The sequence below is a fragment of the Bison bison genome, unplaced genomic scaffold (genome assembly GCF_000754665.1).
Source record: "Bison bison bison isolate TAMUID 2011002044 unplaced genomic scaffold, Bison_UMD1.0 scf7180017864167, whole genome shotgun sequence".
Lineage (NCBI taxonomy): Eukaryota > Metazoa > Chordata > Mammalia > Artiodactyla > Bovidae > Bison > Bison bison.
Genome location: NW_011494739.1, coordinates 6744302 through 6770723, shown reverse-complemented (window position 1 = coordinate 6770723; position 26422 = coordinate 6744302). Strand labels below are relative to the sequence as shown.

Sequence of the window (26422 nt, the reverse complement as noted above, 5' to 3'; positions counted from 1 at the left end):
ATTTCTGATAATTAATTACTTGAAATAGAAAAGAGTGATGCTATATAGTGGACAGAGAGGAAGATAAGACTGCAGCAGAGATGACATTTGGAGCCTGTTCAGCTTAGGGCAGACGGTTCTGGGACAGATGGGAGGGCCCCCAGATGTGCTGTGTTTGCTCCCCCTGTTCTTAGGAAGTTGGCTGGAGGAATGGGGTTTCTGATGACTGGTCCAGATGACTTCTCCCTGGAAGAAAAGTTAAAGAGTACATTTTAGGTGGTTGATAATATGCTGAGAAGGTTAATAATCGCCGTTGATATAGGGGCATTTCAGCAGGTCCAGGGGTCACAAGAGTCACCACAGAAGGTGAAGATCGCCATCTCGGGTGCAGAGAAATGGAATGACTTGCCAAAAGTAGTTCGGTCTTGATCAAAAATGGATATTCTGGGCTTTTCTGGTGGCTCAGTGGTAAAGAACCTGCCTGCCAATGCAGGAGACACCGGTCCCATCCCTGGTCCAGGGTAATCCCACGTGCCTTAGAGCAACTAAGCCTGGGAGCCACAACTACTAAGTCTGTGCCCTAGAGCCTGGGAGTTGCAACTACTGAGCCAAAGTACTATAGTTACTGAAGATCGTGCACCCTAGAGCCAGAGCTTCCTTACAAGAGAAGCCGCTGCAACGAGAAGTCTGTGCACTGCAGCTAGAGAAAAACCCATGAAGCCATGAAGACCCAGCACAGCCATAAATAAAAAAATAAAATAAATAAAATTTAAAAAAAGTAAGACATGGGCTTCAACATACTTCTATTAGACTCTATTAAATGAGTTCAGTTGTGAAGTGAGTGAAAGTCGTTGAGTCATGTCTGACACTTTGTAACCCCATAGATAGTCCATGGAGTTCTCCAGGCCAGAATACTGGAGTGGGTAGCTGTTTCCTTCTCCAGGGGATCTTTCCAACACAGGGAGTGAACCCAGGTCTCCCTCATTGCAGGCGAATTCTTTACCACCAGGGAAGCCTGAGTTCATTTAGTTGAATAATAAAAAAATGGGGACATGGTGGGGAACTTTCTAATGTCAAACTGAGCCTGCCCAAGTCTTTCTGTGAGTTTGATGATGTCATCAAAACCTCCCTTTGGAGACGTTGAAATTAACCAAGGTTGCGACCACTTCTGTGTATAAGAACCAAGGATCATGAAAGAGGGGAAGCATTTATTCAGAATTCTTTACCTAGGACTCCTTTAGGCTTCCTGGAGAAAAAAATATCAGCTCACACTTGGTTGTTGCCCTTAGGAGTCTCAGATTAGCCCACTATGTTCATGCATGAGCCAGTTAATTAGCAGTTCAGTGGTGGCTTGTTTGTAAGGAGATGGAGAAGGAGAAGTGGCTGTGGGCATGGTTTCTCTCCATGGGGGCATAAGACCTCTCCTCCTCTTGGGGCTGCGACCTGAGTGTGAGATGTTCCTTGTTGTTCACCACAAACGCTGAAGCCAAGAGGAAGTCAAACACCCGCAAAAAAGAATCTTCTCTCTTTAGTGACTGAAGAGGCTCAGAAGTGAGGGGTGTGGAGTCAGTGTTGACACAGAGCTGGCTTCGAGTGGAGTGGGGAGGCTGTTTAAATAATAATAAAACACTAACTGAATGGGAAGATCCATTTGTGTATTGGTTTCTGAAATGAAAGACGCTGACTGCTTTGCCTGTAATTGCTGTCAGGCTTTAAGCAAGCCTCTTTTCAGAACTCTCCTTTTCATGTGCCCGTGAAAATTGTTACCAAGCAACAAAGCAGGTCTGCAGTGGTGCGAATTCAGGAGTGATGGACGCGGAGACCTTCCAGCCAGTGGTCGCTGAGTGGCACCTAGGCTCTGACTGGGGCGGGGCCTGCCTGATGTTCAAGATGGGACTGGGTTGGGGGGGCGGACAGGGGATGAGGTTAAAAGTATTATAAATAATGAACAGATGTGTTTTCACACACCACAGAGCCGCTCCGTATGGTCTGTTTTTTTGCTGCAAAATGGTAACATCAAAGGGTGGGTATGCATGTCTTTGTGGGGACAGTTGTGTCCAGTTCAGCCTTGGCCACCCGAAGCTGAAGGGAAGTCCTGCCTCAGGACTCCATGGAGACCTGAGAAGAGGGTGGACCTGAAGCCCCAGGCCAACCACAGCAGTGAACTGACCACCAGGGGCCTGGACCCACTCAGTCTCCCTCAGTGGTACCTGGAAAGTCGATTGGTCAGGTCCCATCAGCACTACCTTGTCCCCTCTGAGTCGCTGCTCTGACCTGGCCATCTCTGTGCCTGGAAATCCTTGGAGGCTGATCCGGCTCCTGTGCAAGACTGGCTGTACTTGTCTGAGGGCGTCTGAGGGAAGTTCTCCATTGTTTCTCAGTTGTAATTCCCTCCAGCTGGAGATTCTATACCCTCATCTGGGGACTTCCTAGTCTGATTCTTGGTCACCAGCTGCCTTCCCCGGGAATGATTTTTTCCTCCAATGTGAATGACGCATCCACCGCCTTTGTGGTTTCCATCACATCCACCTACCACAGCTTGTTCCACTTCAAGACACAGCAGTTCACTTTCTAGAAATGCAGACAGATATAAAATAAGTGAGGCAAACCATACAAGAATAGAGAGTGAACTTTAAGTGTACAACACACGGTCACTCCTGGATGATGAACATGGAGCAAAAGAAGCCAGATGTGAAAGCACACAGCCTGTGTGGTTCTGCGGATGCAAAGTTCAAGAACAGGTTAGGGCTGGAGGGCTGACCACCCAGAGCACAGAGGAGCATGAGGAGTGCTGGAAATGCTCTGTCTGCACCTGGGGGCTGGGGGCGGGGGGTGGGTACACCAGCGAGGTTTTGGGACTCTTAAGCACTCTGGACTCCCTCTTAGTAAGTTGTCCCTCAGTTTAAAAGAAAAAGGAGACCCAAAGTCCCTTGCCTAAAACAGAGTAATTTGGTTTGGGCCCTTGGCAAAATCAGAGATTCTCCCCTCTGGGTTGGGTCTAGTTGGCTACCTTGGGGGAGACAAGGGGGCAGGACTTTCTAGAGATCTCTCCAACCTCAGGGGTGTGGTTCCAGAACCTGCCACAGACCCAAGACCCAAGATGCTCATGTCCCATCATGGGGCCTCTATATTGGATTCTCTGTGGAATCAACCAGCCGTAGATCCTGTAGGAATAAATGTGTTCATTGAAAAAAAAAAAAAAACTCAATATAAGTGGACGTGCACAGTTCAAACCCACATTATTAAAGATCCAACTGTAGATAGATAAGCCATAGTTAGATAAATGTCAGATAGATGATCAATAGATGATAGACGGACAGATTATTGTTATCCAGTTGCTCAGTTGTGTCAGACTCTGCCTCCCCATGGATTGCAGCATGCCAGGCTTCCCTGTCCTTCACTATATCCCAGAGTTTGCTCAAATTCATGTCCATTCAGTCAGTGATGCCATCCAACCACCTCATCCTCTGTAGATAGATATAATGGAAGAATGGACCAGAGAGGCAAAAGTGATCAATTAGGGCCCATGAAATCTTACTGCATTCCTGCCTGCTCTGGGCCTGGCCAAGGTGATGGTGGCCTGGACCTGGGCAGTGATAGTGAAAATGAGAAGTGTTCAGAGTCTCTACGTGTCTCTCAGATAATTCTGGCCAGATTAGCTGATTCACAGGAGTTGGGTGGGAAGGGGACAGAGTCAGTGCTGGCCTGGGGGGCTTGTTCTGCAGTAGACATCCATTTCCTCTTACCCAGTGTCAAGAGCATGTTGGCCTCCGAGTTTCCAAACCCTGGTAAGTGCAGCTCCTCCTCAGATGACGACAATCTCCAGGACAGCCGGAACTGAGAAGAAGAGTGGGCGTGTCCATGGGGAAGCTGGCTTCGGTCTCTAAGAGGAGCTGTCATGGACCCCTGGAGGAGCCCTGGAGGCTCCTGAGTGCAGACATGGTCCCTTTGACATCAGCCTTCTGCAGCATCTGTGGGGAGGGGGTGGGAAGGGGAGGGGAGGGGCTCCCTTTCTGAAGCAGGCTGGCTTCCCTTGTGTCAGCTCCTTGGAGCCCTGACACCAGGACTCTCCTTGCAGAGCGCTTGATGGAGATCAAAGCTTGTGTGTGCATCCTGTTATCCTGGAGCCTGTCTCCCCCCTGCCACTTTCAACGAGATTTCCGAGTCGTTCTGGGCACCTTCAGAGGAAGCAGAGCTCTCGCTCTGGCTGGCTCATATGGAGCAGCTCAAAGAGAAGTGTCTTTGAAAGCTTCCTCGCCTGTGTACTGCTTCCGTGAGCGCGGCCTGCTTTCCTGGGCTCCTGGCTCTGGCCTGCAACTCTCTGATCCATCTCATTTCCAAGTCCTTTGTGCAGAGTCCTAGCAGCCGGCTCAAATGGGAGCAATTAGCTTCAGTGGGTAATTAGGCTTCTTTGCTGGCACTGGGCTTGAGCTGCAGGACATAATCGATGATTTTTACTTCAAGTCCACTTTGTATCACCTCTCCCAAACCTGAATCAAATGGTATGGTGTTTAGAAAACCCAATTACATTCCAGGAGCTTCCAAAACACTCACAATATGTTCTAATGAGGCTTCTTGCCATTAGCTTTAACAATGAATCTCTTCCCTATCTTTGTTATTCAACATTTGCCTGCTTATAAGGACTTAAAAGCTGATGCTTCAACACTTTGGCCACCTGATGCGAAGAGCCAACTCATTGGGAAAGACCCTGATGCTGGGAAACATTGAGGGCAGGAGGAGAGGGGGGCAACAGAGGACGAGATTGTTGGATGGCATCACTGATTCAGTGAACATGAGTTAGAGCAAACTCTGGGAGATAATGAAGGACAGGAAAACCTGGTGTGCTGCAATACATGGAGTCACAAAGAGTCAGACACAACTGAGGAACTGAACAACAACAAAATACAAAAATATCTCCTGACCACCCTGTATCCTATCACGGGTCAGCTGCAGGGTGGGGAACTGAGGGTGCTGCTTTGGCAGCTTGGGTCATACATTTCACAAAGGGGAAGGCAATGAAGATGAGGAGGGTTGTCTTAGAAAGATTTCACCACCCAATGGTCACAAATTGCATGGAAAGATGACCTTAGGGGTCAAAGAAGAGGGACTCATGAAAATTCCCATGACATCACTTGCTAAGACCCCACTTCCTACCGAGGTCACCACCTTCAGAGACATGGCTCATATTAATGCAGAGAAGGATCTTTGCAGAGTCCCTGAACTGTCAGGCATCCCCACCTCTCTCTCCCAGACATTTCTGTTCATTGCTCTTAACTCAGTTCTCTACAACACACAGTCTGGGAAGAAGCTCTATAGAGTGGGAGCATTTCAAGCACTTGAAGGGACATCTGTGACCTTGAGATGCCTTCTTGTTGCTGGTCACACACTCCTAGGTCCTCCAAAGATTCTGTTCACACCTGTGTCCCCTGCTTTGCCGGGAATCCACCAGCAAATACAGTGGCTTTGTGCCAAGGGAAAAGCATCCATCCAGGTGGGTGAGCTAAGCAAAGGCACTTCTTCTGGGAGGTGCCTGTGGGCGTCTGGCTGAGCTAAAGGCATTTCTGTTCTGAGCAAGAAGGAGACCAAGGACATGGGGAAATTCAACCCCCATTCATCCTGATGGTCAGGGTCTTGGGATGATGCTGTGATCTCACCAAGAGCAGGCACTCATGTTCTGGAAATTAACAAGTGGAAGAGCTGATTCTCACACAACAGGGATGGACACTCATTGGACAAGCAAGCATCACAGGGACACACATGAGGAAATGGCATCTAATGGCCATTTCACCTTGGGGTTCATGTTTGTAGAACCTGAAGGATGAGGAAGTCAGGAGAACAATAAGTCATGGGAAGTGCCATCCTGGGGAGGAAGGGGCCACAACCGCCTTGGGACCTGGTGGGGTCCTGGCTCCACCCCTGCTCACTTTGGCCACGTGTTTACTCCCCCCAGTCTTGGTTTCCTTGTTTATAAAACAGGTGGGGGATGCACACCCTCTTCAGAGAGCTGTTCTGAGAGACAAAGGCCATGATTTCTGTAGTGCTGCTTGTAAACTTCTATGTCCCATATGTACTTGAGGTAGGATTATGTTGTCTAATTCATGTTTGGCCAACATTCAAGGCATCTAGAATTTGCACAGAGAAAAAGCACTCAGGAGCATGGTGAGAGTATTGAAGGGCTCTCCTTACTTTCTAGGAAACAATATGTGAGCAAGGTGGATCTTCTAGGGCTCAGGGCAGGAAATAAAGACCACTTGAGGGGGTAGAAGGACACAGTGACTTAATGTGAGGAGTCAGGTGTTGGTGAACTGGCTGGACAGGTAGGGAAGTGAATGCTAGTGATGCACAGACCAGCCAGCCAACCTAGACCACATGTCCTGCAGAAACAACCTGCCGGGGGCTACCACCTCGCCTACCTTTGGGAAGGTGGGAAATCGGGAGACCCACTGATCTACTGATGACATTTGGGAGTGTAATCTGCCCATCTGGGTGCCAGGCTGTGAATATAACCACAAAGATTCTCAGGCTTCATCCTGGCCACCACTTCCTGGAATGCAGGCTGGTGACCTCACACAGACTGGTTGAAACCAGACAGAAGGAGCAAGAAGATGCTTCCCTTCCGTATTCTACATCCCAAGGAGAATGTCTGATAGGCAGAACTAAACACTTGTCACCTGTTGCTGTTTAACAGGTTATCATAAATTTAGCACATGTTAATTATCTTGTAGGCTCTGTGGGTCAGGGGGCTTGGCTTTGTTCTCTGCCTTGGAGTTTCTTAGAGGCTGCAAAGAACATGCTGGCCAGGACTGGGGTCTCATCTGAAAGCTCTTCTGAGGAAGGACCTGCTCTTAAGCTCACTTAACTGCTGGCCAAGTCCATTCCTCCAGGGCTGTTGGACTGAGGTCTTGGCTTCTTACAGGCTGTTGGCTGGAGGCCATGCTCAAGGGATTGTTGGGGCCACCTGAGTGTCAGCTTACTGCAGAAGTGAGTCCGGAAAATATAGCTTTTGGCTGATCCACATCAGCAGGATAGGAAGCACTCAAGAAGGAAGTGTGAATGGATACGAAGTTCCAACTGACCGATCAGTGGGCAGGAGGAAATTAAACAACACCCAGCACAACAACAAAGACCTTCAGTGGATCTAGTCTGGCAAACAGCCTTCCCTACCTGCCGGTCTGGTGACTAGCAGGTCTTAGCAGGTCTTTGCAGGTCAAGCGGTGGCTCAGAGGCCACTTTCTATAAATGCCCCTGCAGATGAGCCAGGTCAATGAGGCAAGGCCACATCCTATAGCTGGAAGGAGCCTTCTGCTCACAGAAGAAGACAGCATATTAGAATCAGTAATACAGCAGCAACCCACAGCCCCTCTGTCCAGTCCTGGAGTCTCCACCTGGACATCACTCATTTCTCTGACCCCAGGATCCTGATCTGATAAACGGGATCATGATGGTCTGTATCTCCCAGTGTGGTGAAGAGCTGATAACCATAGAATTATTAATGTTTTTAAAATAATTGAGCACTTAGCACATTTTCCAGAGCATGGTAAATACTCAAAAAACATCAGCTATTTTTATTTTTCAGCCAGATGCCCTCTTTCCCCAGATGAGGAGACTGGGCCAGAGGGCTAACTTGACTTCAAAGGTTTTCAGTAGCCGAATGGTCATGTGGCTGGTTAGTTAGTGGTGATGGTGAGTCCAGAAGCCAAACCTGCAACCATCTTTCCATCATCCTCAGGAGAGATGTTTCTAAATAAAATAGACAATCCTTTCCCCTGTTTAGGTTGGAACATACGAGACTGGGTTTTAGTGCTTTAAAAGCACTGCATGTTGATGAATTATGGGAGACACACTCCCCTCTATAGCCTGATTACCTGGGCACACGTATGGCTGGTGTTCACAGAAGTCCCTGGCTCCTTGATCAAGGAAATACCCATGTCTTGACCTCTGCCCCCAATAGCCCTGGATCTGAAATTAAGATCCTTGAAACTCAGGCAGAGGGTCAGCTGGTTTCCTGTGATGAGTCTTCACTAGAGGAACCCAACAATATTTTTTTCCTGATTTGCGTGAAGTTCATGCTTCCAAACGGGGTTTGGTTTGGTCTCTGTATCCTGCTTGCTGGTGTTTCTCTGACAGATAAAAGCTGGCATGACTCAGATCTTTCATTAACTAGGCTGAAAGGGACAATATCTGTCACCGACATGCAGTCACGCAGGTAAGTCCCATTGGCCATAGTTGCGCTCTGAGACTAGCAGAAGGATGAATAGATGGCATGCAAGGGTGGCAGCTCTTGAGCTTGGAGGTGACAATCCAGCATCTTGAGATGGCCTTCGAGGCCAGTGAGAAGCCAAGTCAGTGTACGACCCTAGGGGCACATTTCCCGGCTGAGAGGTGAGCAGGAAGCCTGTCCCTCAATTCACATCTGATGGTTCCAGCTTCCTGGTGACCCTGAAGGTCACTCTGGGCAGGATGGAGGATGGGGAGGAACTCTTACATCCACTCACAGAACACTTCACTGGACCCTCTTCTGGGAACACTCTGCAAGAGCCTCTTGGGGGGATGATATCACCAGTGTTAGAATTGGTTGAATCTTTGTGTTTAAAATAAAATAGGTATGTGTGTGTGGTTGGGGTGCACATTCAGTTCACCCAGAGAGTTTTAAAACAAGAACCCAGGCATCTTGCAGGGTCTCTATTTAATTGGTCCAGGGTGGGGCCCTATCGTTTGTATTTTTCAGAACACCCTGGGTTATTCTAATACTCAGTCCAAGTTGAGAAGCCCTGGTACACACAAATAAGCTTGTACTCAAAAATCTCCCCATGTGTACAATTTTTTATTCACTCATCCACAAATATTTACTCCTCCTATTTATTACCATGCTCCATATGGTGACAGAGAAGACCAACATCAGGCCAGTGGCTCATCGAGGAACAGGGCAGATCTAGACACCTTCATATACATCCAGAAGGGACTGGCATTTGCCAAGGAGGCTACTGAGAATGGGAGGAGCTGGATGATTTTGATTCAGGGCAGGTATGTTCCGTTTGGGCCACAAGGTGAGAGATTTCAGCTTGGGAATTTTGCAATGGAGAATGATAGTCACTGCTTGTAGTGGGAACCCAGAAATTCCGAAGGAGGCATGGTGGGTTAAGCCTCCCACATGTCGGGTTGTTTGGAGTGATCCCATTATACAGCCTAATGGGAAGATGAGCCAGGTTGATAAGACCTGAATGGGCAGCTGCAAATAGAACGCCAGCCTGCGTGTTTTCTTTTAGACACTCAGATTCATTTCATTCCTAGTGAATTTCCAGGGGACACGGCATGATGCATTGGCAATTTAAAGGCATATTGCAGAGCCTGTGGAATCAAATGGATGGAGGCTGACCAACCTGTTCATGCTTGGAGGCAGCACCTGGCAGTAGGGGGACAGATGGCTTGGAGGAAGAGAAAAGACTGGAGGCAGATGGCCCTGGGTTCAAACCCAGTTCGTTCTGCTTTTAGACTCTCCCATGTAAGGCACACACCCTTATCTGCACCAGTAAGAATTCTGACAACTGCATCTTGGCATCACAGTCAGACCAGAGCTGAGCCTGTAAAGTACCAGGTGCCACAGCTGATGCACAAGAGGTGCTTAATGAACTGTAAGCATGCTGGGTTTGTGTCAGCTACCTACTGCCTCAATGCTGTGTAACAAACCATCACAAAGGTAACAGCTCCAGGGAACTACTCTACAGTCTTTTTCCACCTGGGTACAGGTTGACTGGGTTGCTCTGCTGATATGAGTCAGGCTCAGTGGACTCACTGGACTTGGCTTGTTCTGAAGTTGGCTGCAGGTGGCTGGGGGCAGCTGGACCAGTCTCCACTCACTTTTTTTTCTGACAAGTTACCCTGAATACGTTCTCTAGGGAGTAGCAGGGTCAAACCATGAAGGGAGATGCTCAGGTGACTTTTCCAGTCTCTGCTTGACTCATGGATACTAACATCCTGTTGACCAAAGGTCACTTGACTGAGCCCAGCATTCACAGGAAGGAACAGTCCTGGGACAGAGTATGGGGTGGTGCACAGGCAGCCACTTTAGGGCTATGGAGGCAACCACATTGTCATGGAGTTTGTGGGAGAAAAGCTTGGAACTGGGAGATATTCTACAAATTTCATGTCCTTTCTCCTTATCCTGATCTGAGGTTCTGTGATAACCAGTTTGATGAAAGGGAGCACATGCAAGTCATGCAGTTGATGAATGTGACCAGAAGACCGTGATGACTAGGTAAGCCTGAAGAGGTGGAAACCAGAATAGAATATGGAGTCCAGAAGGCTGCAATGACTCAAAAACAAGCAAAATGATAGAATGTGCCTTAGAAATGGCAGAAAAGCCTCCTTTATATAAGACCTTTCACAATGCGTCTGTTGAATGTACATTTTTCTTCTGCAGTTTTCTCAGCAGTAAACATCGAAATAATTGAGCATTTGCTGTTCAGAGATGCCTTTTGTGTGAACTAATAAATGTCTTTCCATCTTGTGTTTGGGGGAGAAGTTCAATAAAAATGGTCACAAATGATTAATGCTGCCCACTGCCAAGATGTTAATTGCTTCATTTCAGAGTCTAAACAGTGGGTCTTCCCGGGCAGCCCCCTCCCAGGACTGAAAGGCTAATTGAACAAAGGCTGAGTGGTACTTGTGGGTGATGGACAAACCCCTAAAAAGAGGAGGATCCTGAGAAAAGGTGGTGGGGGGGGTCCTTCTCAGAGCTTCTCTGGACTCCGAGCTTCCCTCTTCCTTCCCAGAAAGTCACTAACCTAGGGGTGGCTTGGGGGGATGACGTGTTGACTTTTTGCCCACAAATCAGTCTTCCTTATCCCTTGAAGGAACTCTCCTTTGCTGCTGATTTTGAGAGCATCATCGCTGGGTTTAACTAACTGGGGACCAGCCTCCCAAATCTTGACTTCCTCCCCTGGGATGCCCTAACTCATATCTACTTTCACTTAAAAGGGAACCATTTCTTTGGAAAAAATCAACAGTTTCCTCTGCATGCCACACTTGTTTTATGACATTAAATGTTTAAATAAAAAAAAATTACACATGCATCATGAAATGCTGATGGAGTGATTATTTTTATTTTGCATGTGGGGACTACCAATTACAGTTCTTGGATTCTGTGCAGAGTGGAGTGTGTTAGTCCCTGGCCATCTTTCTGGGTGATGCAAAAGCCCCCTGCCACCCCCCACCCCCCGCCACCCCAACCTGGCAGCTCTGTCTGTGTCACGATGGTTCTGGGAAAAGAGAAGAAAGGTGGGGGTGGGGGCGGAGGGGGAACTAAGTGCCCCCAAGGGGTGGGAAATGGGGAATTATCTCCTTTATGCCCACTTTCACTCAGCCAACCAGCCCTCCAGGTCCTGTGCCCTGCAGTTTCGTGGCCCTTCAGGGTCTGCTGAGTCTCTTGCCATGGCCAGTGACTGAGTGGAAGAGTCTGTATTTAAGCCACTACTTGCTGCTTTTTGCTCTCTGACCTGGAGCTCCATGGAAATTCCTTAAGCCTCAGTTTCAACATCTGTGAAATGGGCATTTGCCTCTCCTGCTAGCAATACCTGGAAGACCAAGACAGGGCTTCTGAGAAGGTGGACCATGTCTGTGGACCTCCTGAGCACTTATGCCTATTGGTCCCTGGTACAAGCCCTGGGCTTCCTTTGCTGGTCTCCTGAAAGTGCTGGATAGCTCAATTTCTTTTTTTGAACAGTGGCCAAAACTGAGGCTGAAGAATTGATGCTTTCAAATTGTGGAATTGAAGATTCCTGAGAGTCCATTGGACAGCAAGGAGATCAAACCAGTCAGTCCTATAGGAAATCAACCCTGAATATTCATTGGAAGGACTGATGATGAAGCTGAAGCTCCAATACTTTGGCCACCTGATGCGAAGAGCCGACTCATTGTAAAAGACCATGGTGCTGGGGAAGATTGAAGTCAGGAGGAGAAGGGGACAACAAAGAATGAGATGGTTGGATGGCATCATTGGGCATGAGTTTGAGCAAACTCTGGGAGATGACAAAGGACAGGAAAGCCCGGCATGCTGCAGTCCGTGGGGTTACAAAGAGTTGAACACAACTTAATGACTGACCAATACTCAGCTATGTAACTTATAAAGTTCAAAAGCAGAAGTTGGAACCCACTTGGTCTAATGCAAGAGTTTGGGCTTTTAATGCAGATGGTCAGCCCTACGCCATTGACTGCTGAGCTGGCGGGGCAAGGCTATCCTTTTCTCACCCTAGAATTGCATCAATTTGTCTATCATTTCTCCCCTAACTGTAGATTGATCAGCTAACTATGCGTTAGAAGAGTTACAAGCTCTAGGAATTGAGCTGCTATCTGCCCATCACCCAAGGATTGCTCATCTGTGCTTTAAAACATCACTCCTCAGTGGGCGTGGTGGGAAAAGGCAGCATAACATAGCAAAACACAGATTTAAAAAAATTGAAAAGCTGTTTGTTTTGCCTGGTAAGTGCGTCTGATGCTGATGGAGCAGCAGCAGGTTCTGAATCTACAATGCTTTTCCCAACTGCCTGTTCTCAGCATGGAAACCTGTCCTTCAGCCCTCCGGAGCCTCTCATACACCATGCTGTGGAGTGGGGCCAGCAGAGGTGCACGCCTGCCGCTCCAGGAGTGGGTAAAAATGCAAATCCGGGCCCTTGAAGTCATAATCCTGTTGGAGACATCGCCTCCAGTTGCCATGGTGATGATTATGTTGTCAGAGGATTATCATTTCCTGTGAAGGATGAGTCCAGAGAACCAGACCAACCTCGAAGAAACAAAAGACCCTGTTCATAAACAATTTGTCTGAAAATTAAAACAAAACATGAGTAACACATTAGCTGGCAAGTGTGTGACACTCCAGATTCTTTTATTCCAAATAACATGGTTTTCAGGTTTTTAAGTTCAAAGCTGGTGTTAGGGGGGAAATTCTTTTAAAAGCCATCACAACGAGAGAATAAAGGGGGGGGGAATTTAATGAGAAACATGACAGGAGAGCAGAGAAAATACAAAAGTTGAAATATAGCAGATAATAGAACAAAAACATTAAATGGCTTTCAATGAAAGGATTACCCTGAAAAAATACAACTGAAGGGGAGCAAAAATAATTTAATTATTTTATTACAAAGAGAAAGCAGATGAGCTGTCACTAGTAAAATTAATCCACAAATTTGAGCTAAATTTGGAAAGATAGTTTTTGGTGCAGACACACGAGAATGGAAGGACTCCACTTCGTCAATTGATTTACATGTAAGATGAATATTCTTCAACAACCCTATCAGATTATGAATCGATATAAACAATTGAATGTCAGTTAAGCATTAGGTGTAAGCAAAAATCTTGCAAAAGTTAAGTTGAGAAGTAAATGTGTTTATAGGCATCCTGGTATTTCATTCAAAAGACTTCATCAGAAGACTGTTCTGCCTTCTGTCCTGTCTCAAATTCAGATCTCCCCCACATTGTAAAGAGCCAGTTTAGGAGCTGGTTTCTGGTCAGCATGGCATCACCTAGCTTGAATTTCAATTTCACTCTGCACTCTCTTTCTAGATCAGAGACCGCTCCATCAATGCTATTTTTGAGGTGTATTCCATACCTATGAACTACCCAGGCTTGTTGTTGCTCAGTCTCTCATTCGTGTCTGACTCTTGGCGACCCCATGGACTGCAGCACTGTCCTTCACTATCTCCCAGAGTTTTCTGAAACTCATGCCCATTGAGTCAGTGAGCCTACCAAGGCTTCGACTCGTGTGTATCCATCAGCACCTGCTACACTAGTCTCAAGTAACGAACCTTCACCGAACCCAGAACTTGGAACAAGTGTTTCTTTCTCTTGAGTCGGTGGGCCACTAGTCATAGTTTTCTTTACACCTTTGCAGAGGAGAAACAGGGAAGAAAGGAAGACCCCGTGCAGATGCAACCATAAGAGGCTGGAAGAGGCAGGAAGGATTCTAGCCCCCCTACCTGAGAGCTCGGCTCTGCCCATACCCTGATTTCAGATGTTCATTCTCTAGAACGATGGGGGAATTCATTTCTACTGTGTGAGCCCCCAGCTTGTGGCCCTTGGTCACTGCAGTCCCAGGATACACACAGGTCATGAGTAGGCTTTGCTTCCAGACAATTTTGGCCTTGCAGGCATCCTGAGATCTGGCCAAGAAGGGAGAGGCAGGGTCCAAGGATGCTCACCTGAGACCACCTGGCCCCCAAGGCACGTGCCAGGGTGTCCAGGTGGCAGAAACCAAGCTGACATCTTACTGATCATCTACTTTGTCAGCTCAATGGCCAGATCACTGTCGTGGCCAAGACAATTGCTGGGCTTCTACGTGCAGAGTTTCTTATCAAGTGCACACCCATAAGAGGCTTGGATGTCCCTGTTCCCATGTGACAGGTGAGGAGCCTGAGGCCCAGGGCACCAAATCTCCTTCCTGTGCCCAAGCCTGCATCCACTACTTTGATGGGGGTGGGGGGTGTGTGTGGAATAGATTCCTGCAGCCCCGCCTGCAGCCCCGTGCACACAGCAGGTATTCATTAAATGCTCACCACGGGGAAGAATGAGTCCTACATGACGTGTCAGTGGAGTTCTTTCATTTTGTTGCAGGGGAGTCTTCCTAGAACACAGGGCGGTGCTATGTCCCAGGGACGCTGAACATGTGGTACACAGCAAGGCTAGCAAGGTGGGAACTCTAATAGTGACACTCAGGCTTCTTGTCCTCTGTCTGCCCTGTGGGTGGAGAGTTTTCTCCTGTCTTTCCTCTAGGGCCCAGGAAACTCCATCCCAGAAACCAAGAGAAACATTCAGAAGACGGGATCAGTTTCAAGACCTGTCTTTGCTCAAACCAAGTGGAGGTGAAAGACACCCTTGTCCAGGCACGGGAATGGGTGAGAGTCTGAACCCCCTGAGAAGGGGCTGGGACATCTCTGGCTCCTCTGCTGGTTCTCTGAGGTTTTCCTAAGTGAATCTGCTATGGTTTTCTTTGGAACAGCTCTCCCCAAGAGGAACTGTCCTGGGAGACCCTGGGAAGGTCATTTTGTTCATCATCTAATTGACTGAAATTCATTGAGGATGGAAAAAAAAGGAAAAGAAAAGAAGAAAACGTGCCCAGAGAGAACAGAGACCCAGGGACAGGAAGAAGATAGATTGTCAGATAAAGCACCAAGAGGAGACTAGGGAAGCATTGTATTTTCCTTTTCTAATAACCTTAGTTAATATGCGATGATCAATCACACCATCACGGGCATTTTTATCTCCCCTGAGTATCAATATGAAGTGGCGCTGACGTGTTCCCAATACAGCCCTGAAAGGCGATGGGTGGGTACTTGTCTCTGAAAGCCTTGGACCTTGATGGTGGATCAATGATGTCAAAACCTCCTGCTCCGTCGTGAAACCAACTCTGATGATGGTAATTAAGCTGTGAGAGTTGGTCTGGCTGAACCCAGCACTCTCCTGCTGCAAACAAAGTTCTCATTGATCAGCCATTTTTTATTTTTAATATTCATGGATTAGCCACACTCTCAAAGTACCCCATTACCATGTACATGTGAAATGAGTCCTTCCCCAAGACCCAGAGGTCCTGGTTCACTGGCCCCAACACCACACCGGGAAGGTGGGTTTCCGAGTGGACCCCATGGCTTCTGCAAGTAGATGCTGGCACGTTTGCTGGAGCTTTGAAGTAGCCAGAGGGCTCTGCGCGCCGGGGTGAACCCTCCCTCCCCCTGGGGAAGTCAGCTCTGCCTGCTGTCCCCCAAGAGATGGAGCCACTTTGCTGAACAGACACTGAGTTGGAGGAGGCCATGGAGACACCTGACATGTCCTCTAACCATCACGGTGTGCACCTCCCAGACACCCACTGTGAGGTCAGGCACTGGGACCGTGTAAACATCCAGGCAATGGGTCCATAGTGCGCCCGCCCCAGTCCCTTCATCATATCCAGCCCTCAGTGCCTGACGGAGTCCCTTACAAGCCCATCTGCTTTCTGAAAACTGGAATGCCATCCGCCGGGGGCCTGCCCTCCCTCGAGCTCTCACACCACATTCTTGTCCTCGGATATTAGAAACTCATCTTCTTGAAATATCTTACTTACCTAGAACTGCCTGGTCACCTAACTGAGATTTATTTCCAAAATCTCATTTGGAAAAATTAGGGAGATTATTTCTTGGGGAAATATTACACATCACAATGGGAGAACATTTTATTTCAGAGAAATGGTTCTTTCCCGTTTGATCTACCTTTAAAATCCACCCCACAACACATGCGGAATCATTTCTGACAATTCTCTCATCAATTCGGTTTCCTCCAGCCATGCACAGAGAGACTGTGCTGGCACGCACCATAAATCACGTCCGTCTGTGAGAGCATGGAAGGTGCAGAGAAATGAGGTCTCCTCTGCATTCAGAGGGAAGCATGGCATGGGGGTGTGGCCCTGGGAGTGTGTGTGTGTGCATGTGTGTGTCTCCCAGAAGGACAGGGGGGCAAGGACAGGACCCAGAAGATGCTGGTCAAAGGCTCCGAGGGGACACCACCAATCATGGTGCTACCACCATGGGGAAGTGCCCAGGGCCCTCTGCTCTCTACAACCATCCCTCCCTTTAACCTCCTATGTTAAACACCCTTTAAGTCCCTGATGAAATAGCATTAACCTATTCAGATGGACACAGTGAAAACCACTGATGAAATAATGTGTTGCCAAGAGTCTGGGGCCACAGGGGCACTGTTCATTGCTGGTGGGAACACAGAATGGAACAGCCATGGTGGAGAGCTGATTGGCAGTTTCATCAAAAAGTTACACACCCAATGAGTACTGATCCAGGACTCCTAGTTCTTGGTATCACCCTGGACAAATATAAATGAATGTTCATGTCAAACTTGTACATGAATGTTTATAGCAGGGATTACCCCAAACTAGAGATAGTCCAGATGACCTTCACTGAGGGAGTGGGTGGATGAACACACTGTGATACATCCAAATGGTGGAATATTACTCAGCAATTAAAAGGATTAAACTGATACAACAACAGGGGTGAACCTCAGATACATTGTAGTTAATGAAAGAGGCCAGACTCAAAGGCTTCGTCCTCTAAAACATCACTCTCATGGTGAAACTGTAGGAATGAAGAGGTGCCATAGATTAGGAGGAGGAGGTCCTGAGGACAAATGGTCCTGAGGGTGATGGATTTGCCTGCGTCCTGACTGAGAGGTGATGCACGTGGAAAAGCTCATTGAATCCGACACAGAAAGGTGAATTTTACTGTATGCAAATTAAACAAAATTAAACTGAAGAACAAAGGGGAAAGAAATATTTATGATTGGTTGGACTTCGAACTCCTTCTGTTTAAGCAGAGTGACTGGTAGAGACGTCCACCCTTGGGGAGCAGCCTCCTCACTCCCTGCTGTAACCGTCCTGCAAGGCTGTCTTTCTGGCTCTGAGATTGTTTGGATGTTCACAGTCAGCACGGAATTACCAGCTTGTGATGAGAGTGGAGGTCTGCGCAGACAGATGTGCTTGTTCAGGATCCAGGTGTGAGCCTCTGCGAGGAAGCTTTCAGCTCAGAGGTCTAGGGATGAAGAAAATAGGCTAAGAAAATGCAGAACCAGGCAGATGCCTGTGGAGGTACAGGAGGCTTCCTGCAGGTACGGATCCATGGCTGTGAGTCCCCCTAGAAAATAAAAAATATTAAAAATATAAATAAATGATAACTAACCAGAACCACACCAGTTAGAATACTTTAATTATTCAGATTGTGCATTTCTCTTTATTTTCCACCACCCTCTGCTTGAAGACTAGAAGGTAAGAGTTGTGCACATCAGTTACAGTTATAGCACTGAGACACAAAAGACTAACTCAATATCTTAAACCAAAGTGGGAAATTCTGGAGATTCCAGGATGGCTGATCTGGTGACCGTTGGTGTACTTAAGGACAAGATTTTTTCACCTTTCTGCTCTGCCATTGTGTTGGCATTCGTTCCTGGACCTGCCCCTCATGGTCACAATGTGGCTGCAGTAGCACCCAGCTTCTCATTCTTAGAAAACACAACCCCAGGGCAGGAAGAGAGGATAGTCCTGTGCCTCCTTTTAAGAGGTAGAAAACCTTCTCCAGGAGTCCCTCAGCAGACTGTCCTTCATGCCTCACTCTCAATCCCTGTGGTCACAGGCCAATTGTTATAGGAACTCTTAAACTGATCACCATCCAGAGGAATGGTTTAACTAATCAAGATTTAACCACCCCATCCCTCTGGGCTGGAGCGTGGTCCCCAATGTCTTTAAATTAATAGTCATATTATGCATGAACAAAACAGATATTTTTTTTTCTCTAAGCAAGGAAGCAGAGATATCTGCTTTGGGTCAGAGGTATCTGCCAACTTCTTTTTTGGCTTTTACAGAGTAAATCTCATAGAATTATTTTGTCCTTTAATTTGGAACACACTACTCCACATCTTCATAGCGTTTTGGATTAAAATAAGAAGGTGACTTTTGCCTTAGATTGAGGATAAGAGGCATCTGACAGCCGTATGATCCTTTAGGAGAAGAATTTGTAGGAGGTTGAGGGGGCATTGAGGGTGGTGAGGGCACCCTGGGAAAGGACTCATCATGAGAAATGATGATCGAATAATGATCTTCAACCACCAAGAAGTTCTGTTACGTTTTACGTGGCTGCTCCTAAGACAGATGGGCACTTCTATATTTAGAAATATGTTCAACAATGAGGATTTTCATGGCAACCAGAAAAATGTTTGGCGATGACTCTTCAGTTAACTTTAATCATTCATTCATTCAGTTAACGAGAATATCTTGCCCCAGCCCAGCAGTTAATTGAGGCCTTCCATGGTGCTTTTTGAAAAGCAGGAAAAGAGGGAAAAGAAATGTGAGAGAGAAAGATGACATAGTCTGACAGAACTAGACCCAAGAGACAGAGGGCTGGTGGTGGGTGGCAGGGAGCAGGGGAACACCAGGAGTGATGGGCAGGCAAGTACATGGGTGATCCTGTGCTGGGCACTTCTGGGAGACAGGAAGAAAATGAACCGGATCTTGTGTTCTAAAATCTTCTCATCCATCAGGGAGATAATACAAGTACACTTAGAATCATAATGCTTTATATTTGTGATAGGTAGTTGGAAAACATCAGGAAGCAATGACCTGTAGCTTCAGAGAACTAAGAGCACATCCTTGCCTAGGGGTGGAGGGAGGCTTCTGAGGGGTTGGGGTGTGAGCCATATTTGGTTTGTACACAGTTGTTCTGATTAACCTCCAATGAATGAATGTGGGAGAGTTGTGGATATTTCCTGGGATGGAGGGGAATGATGAGATAGAGTTACTACCAGAAGGAATCAGGTTGTATCCTTTTATAAACCAGGTTGGGTTCTGCCTTAAATAGACCACTCACAGATTTGATTGACAACCTGCTCCCATTGGTCCTTATTGCTTAGCATTCATCCTCCTCCTTGTCCCAGGAACACATACATCTCTAGTTCACCTGGGCTCACCATTCCACGGGAAGCACCTAATTTAAAAAATTATTATAGTAATATATGTGTTGCCTTCACCAGCACAAACAAGAAAAGATCTCGTAGGTGAAGGCAGAAGGTCAAGTGTGAGTTAGTTATCCAGGAGAAGTCCTTCCTGCCATTATGGAAAACTTTCGAGCTATCAGGTGTCACACACTGAGTAATCACTTGACCCCACACCTGGGAATGAGCTAGTCTGGATCAACCCAGTGTCAGTTGGGCAGGTAGAGAGGTCCATTCGTTCCCTGGTCCCATCTTGCATAGATGGCCACATAAAACTCTCACGGTCTTAAATTTCACTTTGGATTTAATTAAAAACACCAAGGTCATTCACTGACTATTCCAGCTAGTTAGGAGGTCTGTTCAATTTTTATGGGAATCCCATTAAAGTTCACTGCAGATATGTTAAAAATGCTAACTGTGCTACAGAAATTTTAAACCACTTTATGTGACTTCTGCCATGTGGAACAAGGGCATCAGACACCTACAATATCACCTCAAACTGAAATCAACTGCAGAGTCCGGCAGTGGTGGGATCCCAAGGACATCCATGAGGTCATCATGGCAGGAATTGACTCCAAGGAGACCCAGCTCCTTTGGCCTTGGCTGGCCCACCCCCAAGCTCAGTCCAGGTCCTTCCTGACTTGTAGGCAACAGAGCCAGGGCCTGGGCACCCCTGAGCAGTCCTATCTGGTGGCCAATGGCCATGGGTGACTATGGGGCCCTTGAGATGTGACTCATTTGGAATGAGAGATGCCGTGAGAGCAAAGCACACACCATATTTTGAAGACCTGGTGCAAAAAAAACCCTGCAAAATGTCTCATGAAGATGTTTCATGTTGATTACGTCTTGAACTAGTAGCATTGGGATCTATTGGGTTAGATGAAATGCATTATTAAAATTAGTGCCGCCTGTTTCTTTTCACCTGTTTTGATGTGGCTACTGCAAACGTTTCTCATTGCACTGCAGTCCCGCCAAACTCCCCCATGCTTCCCCAGCTCACCTCCTCCCATCAGTCTGGGAAATGCTCCATTTTGCAGTGAGATGGAGGCCCAGCTGTCCCCTTGGACACGTCTTCTGGACCACTCTGTCCGCCTGTGTAAAACACAAACAAACTTTGGAAAACAACAAACAGGATATACAGCCCCTTCTGTATGTGTGTGTGTGCTCAGTTCTACTGCTAAGTCACTTCAGTCGTGTCTGACTCTGTGCAACCCCATAGACAGCAGCCCACCAGGCTCCCCCATCCCTGGGATTCTCCAGGCAAGAACACTGGAGTGGGTTGCCATTTCCTTCTCCAGCTCAGTTCCACAGTCTTGTCCAATTCTTTCTACTTCATGGACTGTAACCCACCGGATCCCTCTGTCCATGGGATTCTCCAGGCAAGAATACTGGAGTGGGTTGCCATTCCCTGCCCCATCTGCATGCACCTGCCTTAACTGACACTGCCATCCATAACCCCTGGCTTTTTGGGTCGAGCAGAGGGGTTGACCATTCCATGAAGGGAAAGGATCAGCTTTTGTGCAGCCACCAGGTTCTATCAGTGTTGTTAATCCCCTTGCACATATGAAAATGTGGAAACTTAGGAGATGAAAGAGCTCTAAGATCTTAGCATCATCAGGAGGCTGGATTTAGGCCAGTCTGACCCCAAGCCTGATTCTTTTGAAGTGACATACCATGCATGACCCCAAGCCTGATTATTTTTGTTTCTAAAAAATTGATGTTTAAAACAGCCTCACTGATCAGCACAGCTTATCTGTATTTTTCACACACTCCCCATGAATCCTGAGCTCTTGGCAGGGAGTGAGAGGGATAAATATGATCACCTCCTTCTACCTGCCTGCAGGTAAGTGACAGCCATCGCCTTCATCTTTTCTTTTTTCTTCTCTCTTTTTTCAAGCTGACAAGAGAGGGCTGCCATGTCAGCTCTCTGTGTAAGATCTTCAGGGATTCATGTCTCCCAGAATTTCTCAGGATCCCTTTGGTCACTTTCTTGTTCTGGGAGTGGACATGCACAGAGAATTTGGGTCTGGCCTCGGGTAGCTTCATTCGGAGGCCTCTGTGGCCCTTTGTGAATTAGAGCTGCCCAGCCAGCTCATTCAGTGCCTCTTGTAGTCATTCAAGGATGAGGACACGGGTCTTGGGGTCATCTTCCTGGCGGGTGGGAAATGAGGTCAACAGTGGAGAGAAGCAGACAGTTCTGAGACTCAGGCACCATTTCTAGAGCCCAAGATCCTGGCTCCCCTGTCCTGAACTAGCCGAGGCTTTTGGACAATCTTAAGGTCATGACTGGCTCTTGGGTGAACAGTACCAACTTCTGGCACACTGGTCTTCATGCCCTTTGGTGGGGATCCCAGGCCTCCCTCTGCCCCCTGGGGGAGTACTGGTCTGGATGGTCTCTACACATCATCTCCTTCCCACAGTCCTGTGGGAGATCCAATCCCCTGCTTTCTAGAACCTGGTCCAAGCAGGGTGATCATGTGGCCCAGAGTTCAGGGACTCAGGGTTCAGGCCCACACACAGAGCTATGTCTCATGCCACCCCACGCCCCACTGCTGGGCAAGTTCAAGGGGATTGGAAGACCTCTGCCTCTTCCTCTGTCCTCTTCCTCCTGATTCCCGCTAGAGACACAAACCTCAGCATCTCCCAGGAAGTGAACCCTCATTTAGCACAGAGCACGCACACTTACCAGCCTCCCTGGTGGCTCTGTGGTAAAGAATCCACTTGCCAATTCAAGAGACACACATCTAGTCTCTGGGTTGAGAAGATTCCCTGGAGAAAGAAATGGCAACCCACTCCAGTATTTTTGCCTGTGAAATCCCATGGACAGAAGACCCGGGAGGGCTACAGTCCAGGGGGGTCACAAAGTGTCAGACATGACTTAGCAACTGAGTTCACAGGCACTCACACTTACACCAAGAAACACGGCAGGGCCAGCATGTTCTCCTCCTTTCAGCCTTGGCCGTGGGAGCAGGCGGGATCCAGGGAGGTGCAATCAGCTGCACCTGTATCACTGCTTCTCCAGTCCTGGTTCCATCTGATTTGCTTCTCCCTCCACTTCAGACCCGGAGAAGGCATGCACCCCACTCCAGTACTCTTCTTGCCTGGAAAATCCCATGGATGGAGGAGCCTGGTAGGCTGTAGTCCATGGGGTCGCTAAAAGTCGGACACGACTGAGCGACTTCACTTTCACTTTTCACTTTCATGCATTGGAGAAGGAAATGGCAACCCACTCCAGTGTTCTTGCCTGGAGAATCCCAGGGATGGGGGAGCCCAGTGGGCTGCTGTCTATGGGGTCGCACAGAGTCGGACACGACTGAAGCGACTTAGCAGCAGCAGCAGCCACTTCAGACCAGGGTGGTCAAAGGAAAACATTTTGCTTCCCTAAAAATAACTAAGGCTCAGTAATACTGAAAAGAGCCACATGGAAATTAAAGTTCTATCAATTATAACATAGAAAGTCTCTCTCAATGTAAACACCCACATGCAATTTACTTTGGGAGTGTGTATACACACAGCAGATATCAAACATATTCAATGATTATTAGTGACGGGCCACTGAGGCTTCTGGCTGGTGCCTCTTTTGGCTGAAGATGTTGCTAGACTGTCAAAATGCCTGGCACGGTGGTCCTGTGCTCCTTTGCATTGTTTCTGGATTTATTCAGAGGCACTGAGGTCCTTGTTGGTCAAGACTGGAGTGATGGGGAGGCACATGATCTACCCCAGCTGATCTGATGGCAATATTTGTGCATGCTCAGTTGCTTAGCCATATCCGATTCTTTGCAACTCCAGGGACTGTAGCCCATCAGGCTCCTCTGTCCATGGGATTTCCCAGGCAAGAATATTGGAATGAGTTGCCATTTCTCCCTCCAGGGGATCTTCCTGATTCAGGGATCGAACCCATGTCTCCTGTGTCTCCTGCAATGGCAGGCAGACTCTCTTCCACTGAGCCACCTGGGAAGCCCGTTTATATTCAGTTAAAGATGCTAGAGCCATCCTGTCACACATCTCTGCAGAACAGCCCTGGTGAAGTTGCCACCCCCTACAGCGGAGGCTACCCTTCCTCCCTGCCCTTCCTGCTGCTTCTCAAAGTCCAGCTCCAGGTCCTGAGCCCCCAGACCAGCTCCCTCCAGCCCCTGCCCGCATGCACTTGATCAGACCTTACAATTCCCTTTTGTCATGTAACCCCACAAGTACAGGCTTAGGTGTTTCCCTTCCAGCTGTGTTGGCAGCATGTAGTCAGACAGAAGGCCCATCTTCATGCATTTATTCGCTCATTTATTCAGCAAGTGCTATTGAACAAATCTGTTATAGATCTATCAGTTTCCTCCATTCACAAAAGTTGTAGTCAAATGGGGGTGGTAGAGAACGAACAGTGGAAAACGAACGTATCTGTGAAAAGCATCCCGGGAGCCCCTGAGGGGCTAGTGAAGACCTGGTCTGAGCAGTGGACCAGCCCAGGCTCAAGGGTGCTCGGAACACACTTGACCCATGGTTTATTTAGTGGTTACTAAGTGCCTGCACCATGAGGCTCTTTATTTCATGCTCTTGCCGACCCATTGTCTCTCCTTTCTCTAAATCAGGAAGCAAGGCTAGGTGGAGGCAGAAACTCAACTGGCCATCAGAGACCGGGTCCTGAAGCAAGGGGGCTGATTCTGAAGTCCATGATCAAGGCCACTGCCAGGTTGGGTTCAGGTTTCTCCATCAAAACTGCTGTGTCCTGTGATATCCTAGGCAGGAAGAAAAATTGGCCCTCACAGTTGTCTCCACAGACCAGAGGAGCAGGGGGGAGGTTTCCTGCAGTCATGTGGTCTCAGCTCCTATTTGTCAAATGGGTGTCAGGCCATTGCCTCCTGGGAATTTCTCTGAAGTGTCAATGAAGCAATGAGTATGTGAAAATTCCAGGAACCAAGCCAAGGACAGGCCCAGGGTGGTTGCTTAAGAGAGAGTGTGTGTGTGCTTTGTTCTGTTTGTTTGTTTTTTGTTTTGCAAATCTCCTGCGGGTCCGAGCACTCCTCTGCTGTACATCTTCAGTCTGCATAAACCGGCTGGCAGCGCCCACCAAGGCAGAAAGGAAGCAGGTCCCCCTGCCCTTGCTCTCTCCCCACAGGGAGAGTGGAACACTTATTTTATGCTTTTTAATTTTGGCGAGTACTCCCACTTTCTCTCCCTTTTTAGCACATTTGGCTGCCTTCCCCAAGCTGCCTTCTAGGGGGTCATCGTTTCTTATGTGATCTTGATGCTGATAAAAAAACAAAAACAATAAAAAAGGCCATTCCGGCAAGCAATCCTCTTGTTTATTGATTTACCATGTCAGGTTCTTTTATGCAGACATACGTTTTATGATAAAACTTCAGACTTGCGTTTTATGACAATAAATAATGCATTGGGCTTTCTGAGGGTTCCTGAGTCCACGTGAGGTCCGAGCCAACTCCGGCTTCAGGTTTCCAGGAGATCCTGTCCCCCTATAAGTCGCCAGCTTCCAGAGTTAAGATCAATTTTCTCTTTTTGAAAGATGAGCCATGGCCAGCTGGAAACCACCATCTCTAATTGGCAATTAAATTCCACTGCTTGCATTTTTGTACAATATCTTCTCAGCTGAAGGACCTCTGTCATCCGGGGAAAGAGCAGCCCCACACCTTGACCAGAAGTTTTCACACTGTTCTGACCTTCATCCTGTGCCTGACGTCCCCGCAGGAGGGAAAGCTATGGTTGTTGGAAGGCCACAAGTTTTCTGGGAAGATAAGTGATGGCTGAGCCCACAGAGGAGGAGGTGCTCCCCCGAGAAGGAAGGCTCTTTCCTACCAGTGCCTCACCAGTCCCATCTCCGGCTGAACCCAGGATTTCTCTTGATTTCTGAGGCTATGAGATTCTCTGCTTGTTGGGGCGTGAAGAATCAAGGTAGGAATCTCTTGCAAAGGGAGAAGCATTGGTTCCCAAGGTCTGGCAGGGTGACACCTGGGAGTGAGGGTCTGCCCAAGGTCCCACCCCGGATCCATGCAAAAGTTGGTGAGAGTTTCCTGGAGAAGCAGGGGTTGAGAAGGACAGGTGATGGGTGGACCGGAGCCCAGTGGGGGAGGAGTATTCCAACCTGCATTTGATGGCTTGTGTTTTCTAAACCACCGCCTTCCCTCTGGGTCTCATTCATGTCTAGTTCCACCAGGGATTATGAAGCCCAAATCCATCTCCATTATGGCCAAACGCCAGTGCCCACAAAGCGATTAGAGCTAATTAATGACTTCCTGGAGAGCATCCGGTGTCCCCACAGCACCTTCAAAGCCAGCTTAGACTCTCGTCTTCAGCCCCACCTGGAGGCCAGGGTGGATCTGGCTGGGTCAGGGCCTTGTGGTGGATGCAGGGCAGCAAACGGGGAACCACGGTAGTAACCGGCCCTGTGGCCCCCACAGGCATCTCTTGGCTGCTGCATAGTTATGCGGGAAAAGTACAAGTTCTTTGGTGATGATTGCGATCTTAGTGGCTCCCTGGACGAACCAATCGCTTCCTGCGGTAGTAAAATGAACAATTCATCGTAGATTATTTGAAGGCAAATCACTTTAAGTGTAAGAATAAAAAGACAAATTGGCAATTGGATTTTGTGTGAGAACATAAGTGGATGATTTGCATTGGCGAGTGTGCTGGGAAGACTTAACGATGCTGCGGGGGGAGAAAATGCTGAAATGAGGTCAGTCCGAGACGTTGTCATTTCGGGACTTCTACATGGAACCCTGGAAGAGGCCCACAGGCCAAGGCACGGGCTTTCAAAAACCTCCCTGCAGTTCACTTTGCTAGAGCGAGGGACCAGCTTTCATAACAGGCTTAGCCTGGGAGGACCCGACCAGCTTGTCAACAATGTAACTGATTTTTATACCACACTTTTTAATGGGACAAATATTGATGTTGTCCAGAATAAGTCTTTCTTGGATTGTATCCAGTTCCC

General features: G+C 47.9%; 1 protein-coding gene across 1 annotated transcript in view; it reads right to left on the bottom strand.

The window, feature by feature from the left end:
* The window catches only part of CDH4 (cadherin 4, type 1, R-cadherin (retinal)), a 621238-nt gene extending 595326 nt beyond the window's left edge, over positions 1-25912 (bottom strand). The window contains exons 1-2 of the mRNA XM_010841909.1: positions 25794-25912; positions 13950-14132 (exon numbers count right to left, since the gene is read on the bottom strand). Of these exons, the coding sequence (XP_010840211.1) occupies positions 13950-14132; positions 25794-25912 (302 nt within the window). The remainder of the gene's footprint in view (positions 1-13949; positions 14133-25793) is intronic.
* Between the last annotated feature and the right edge of the window lie 510 nt (positions 25913-26422).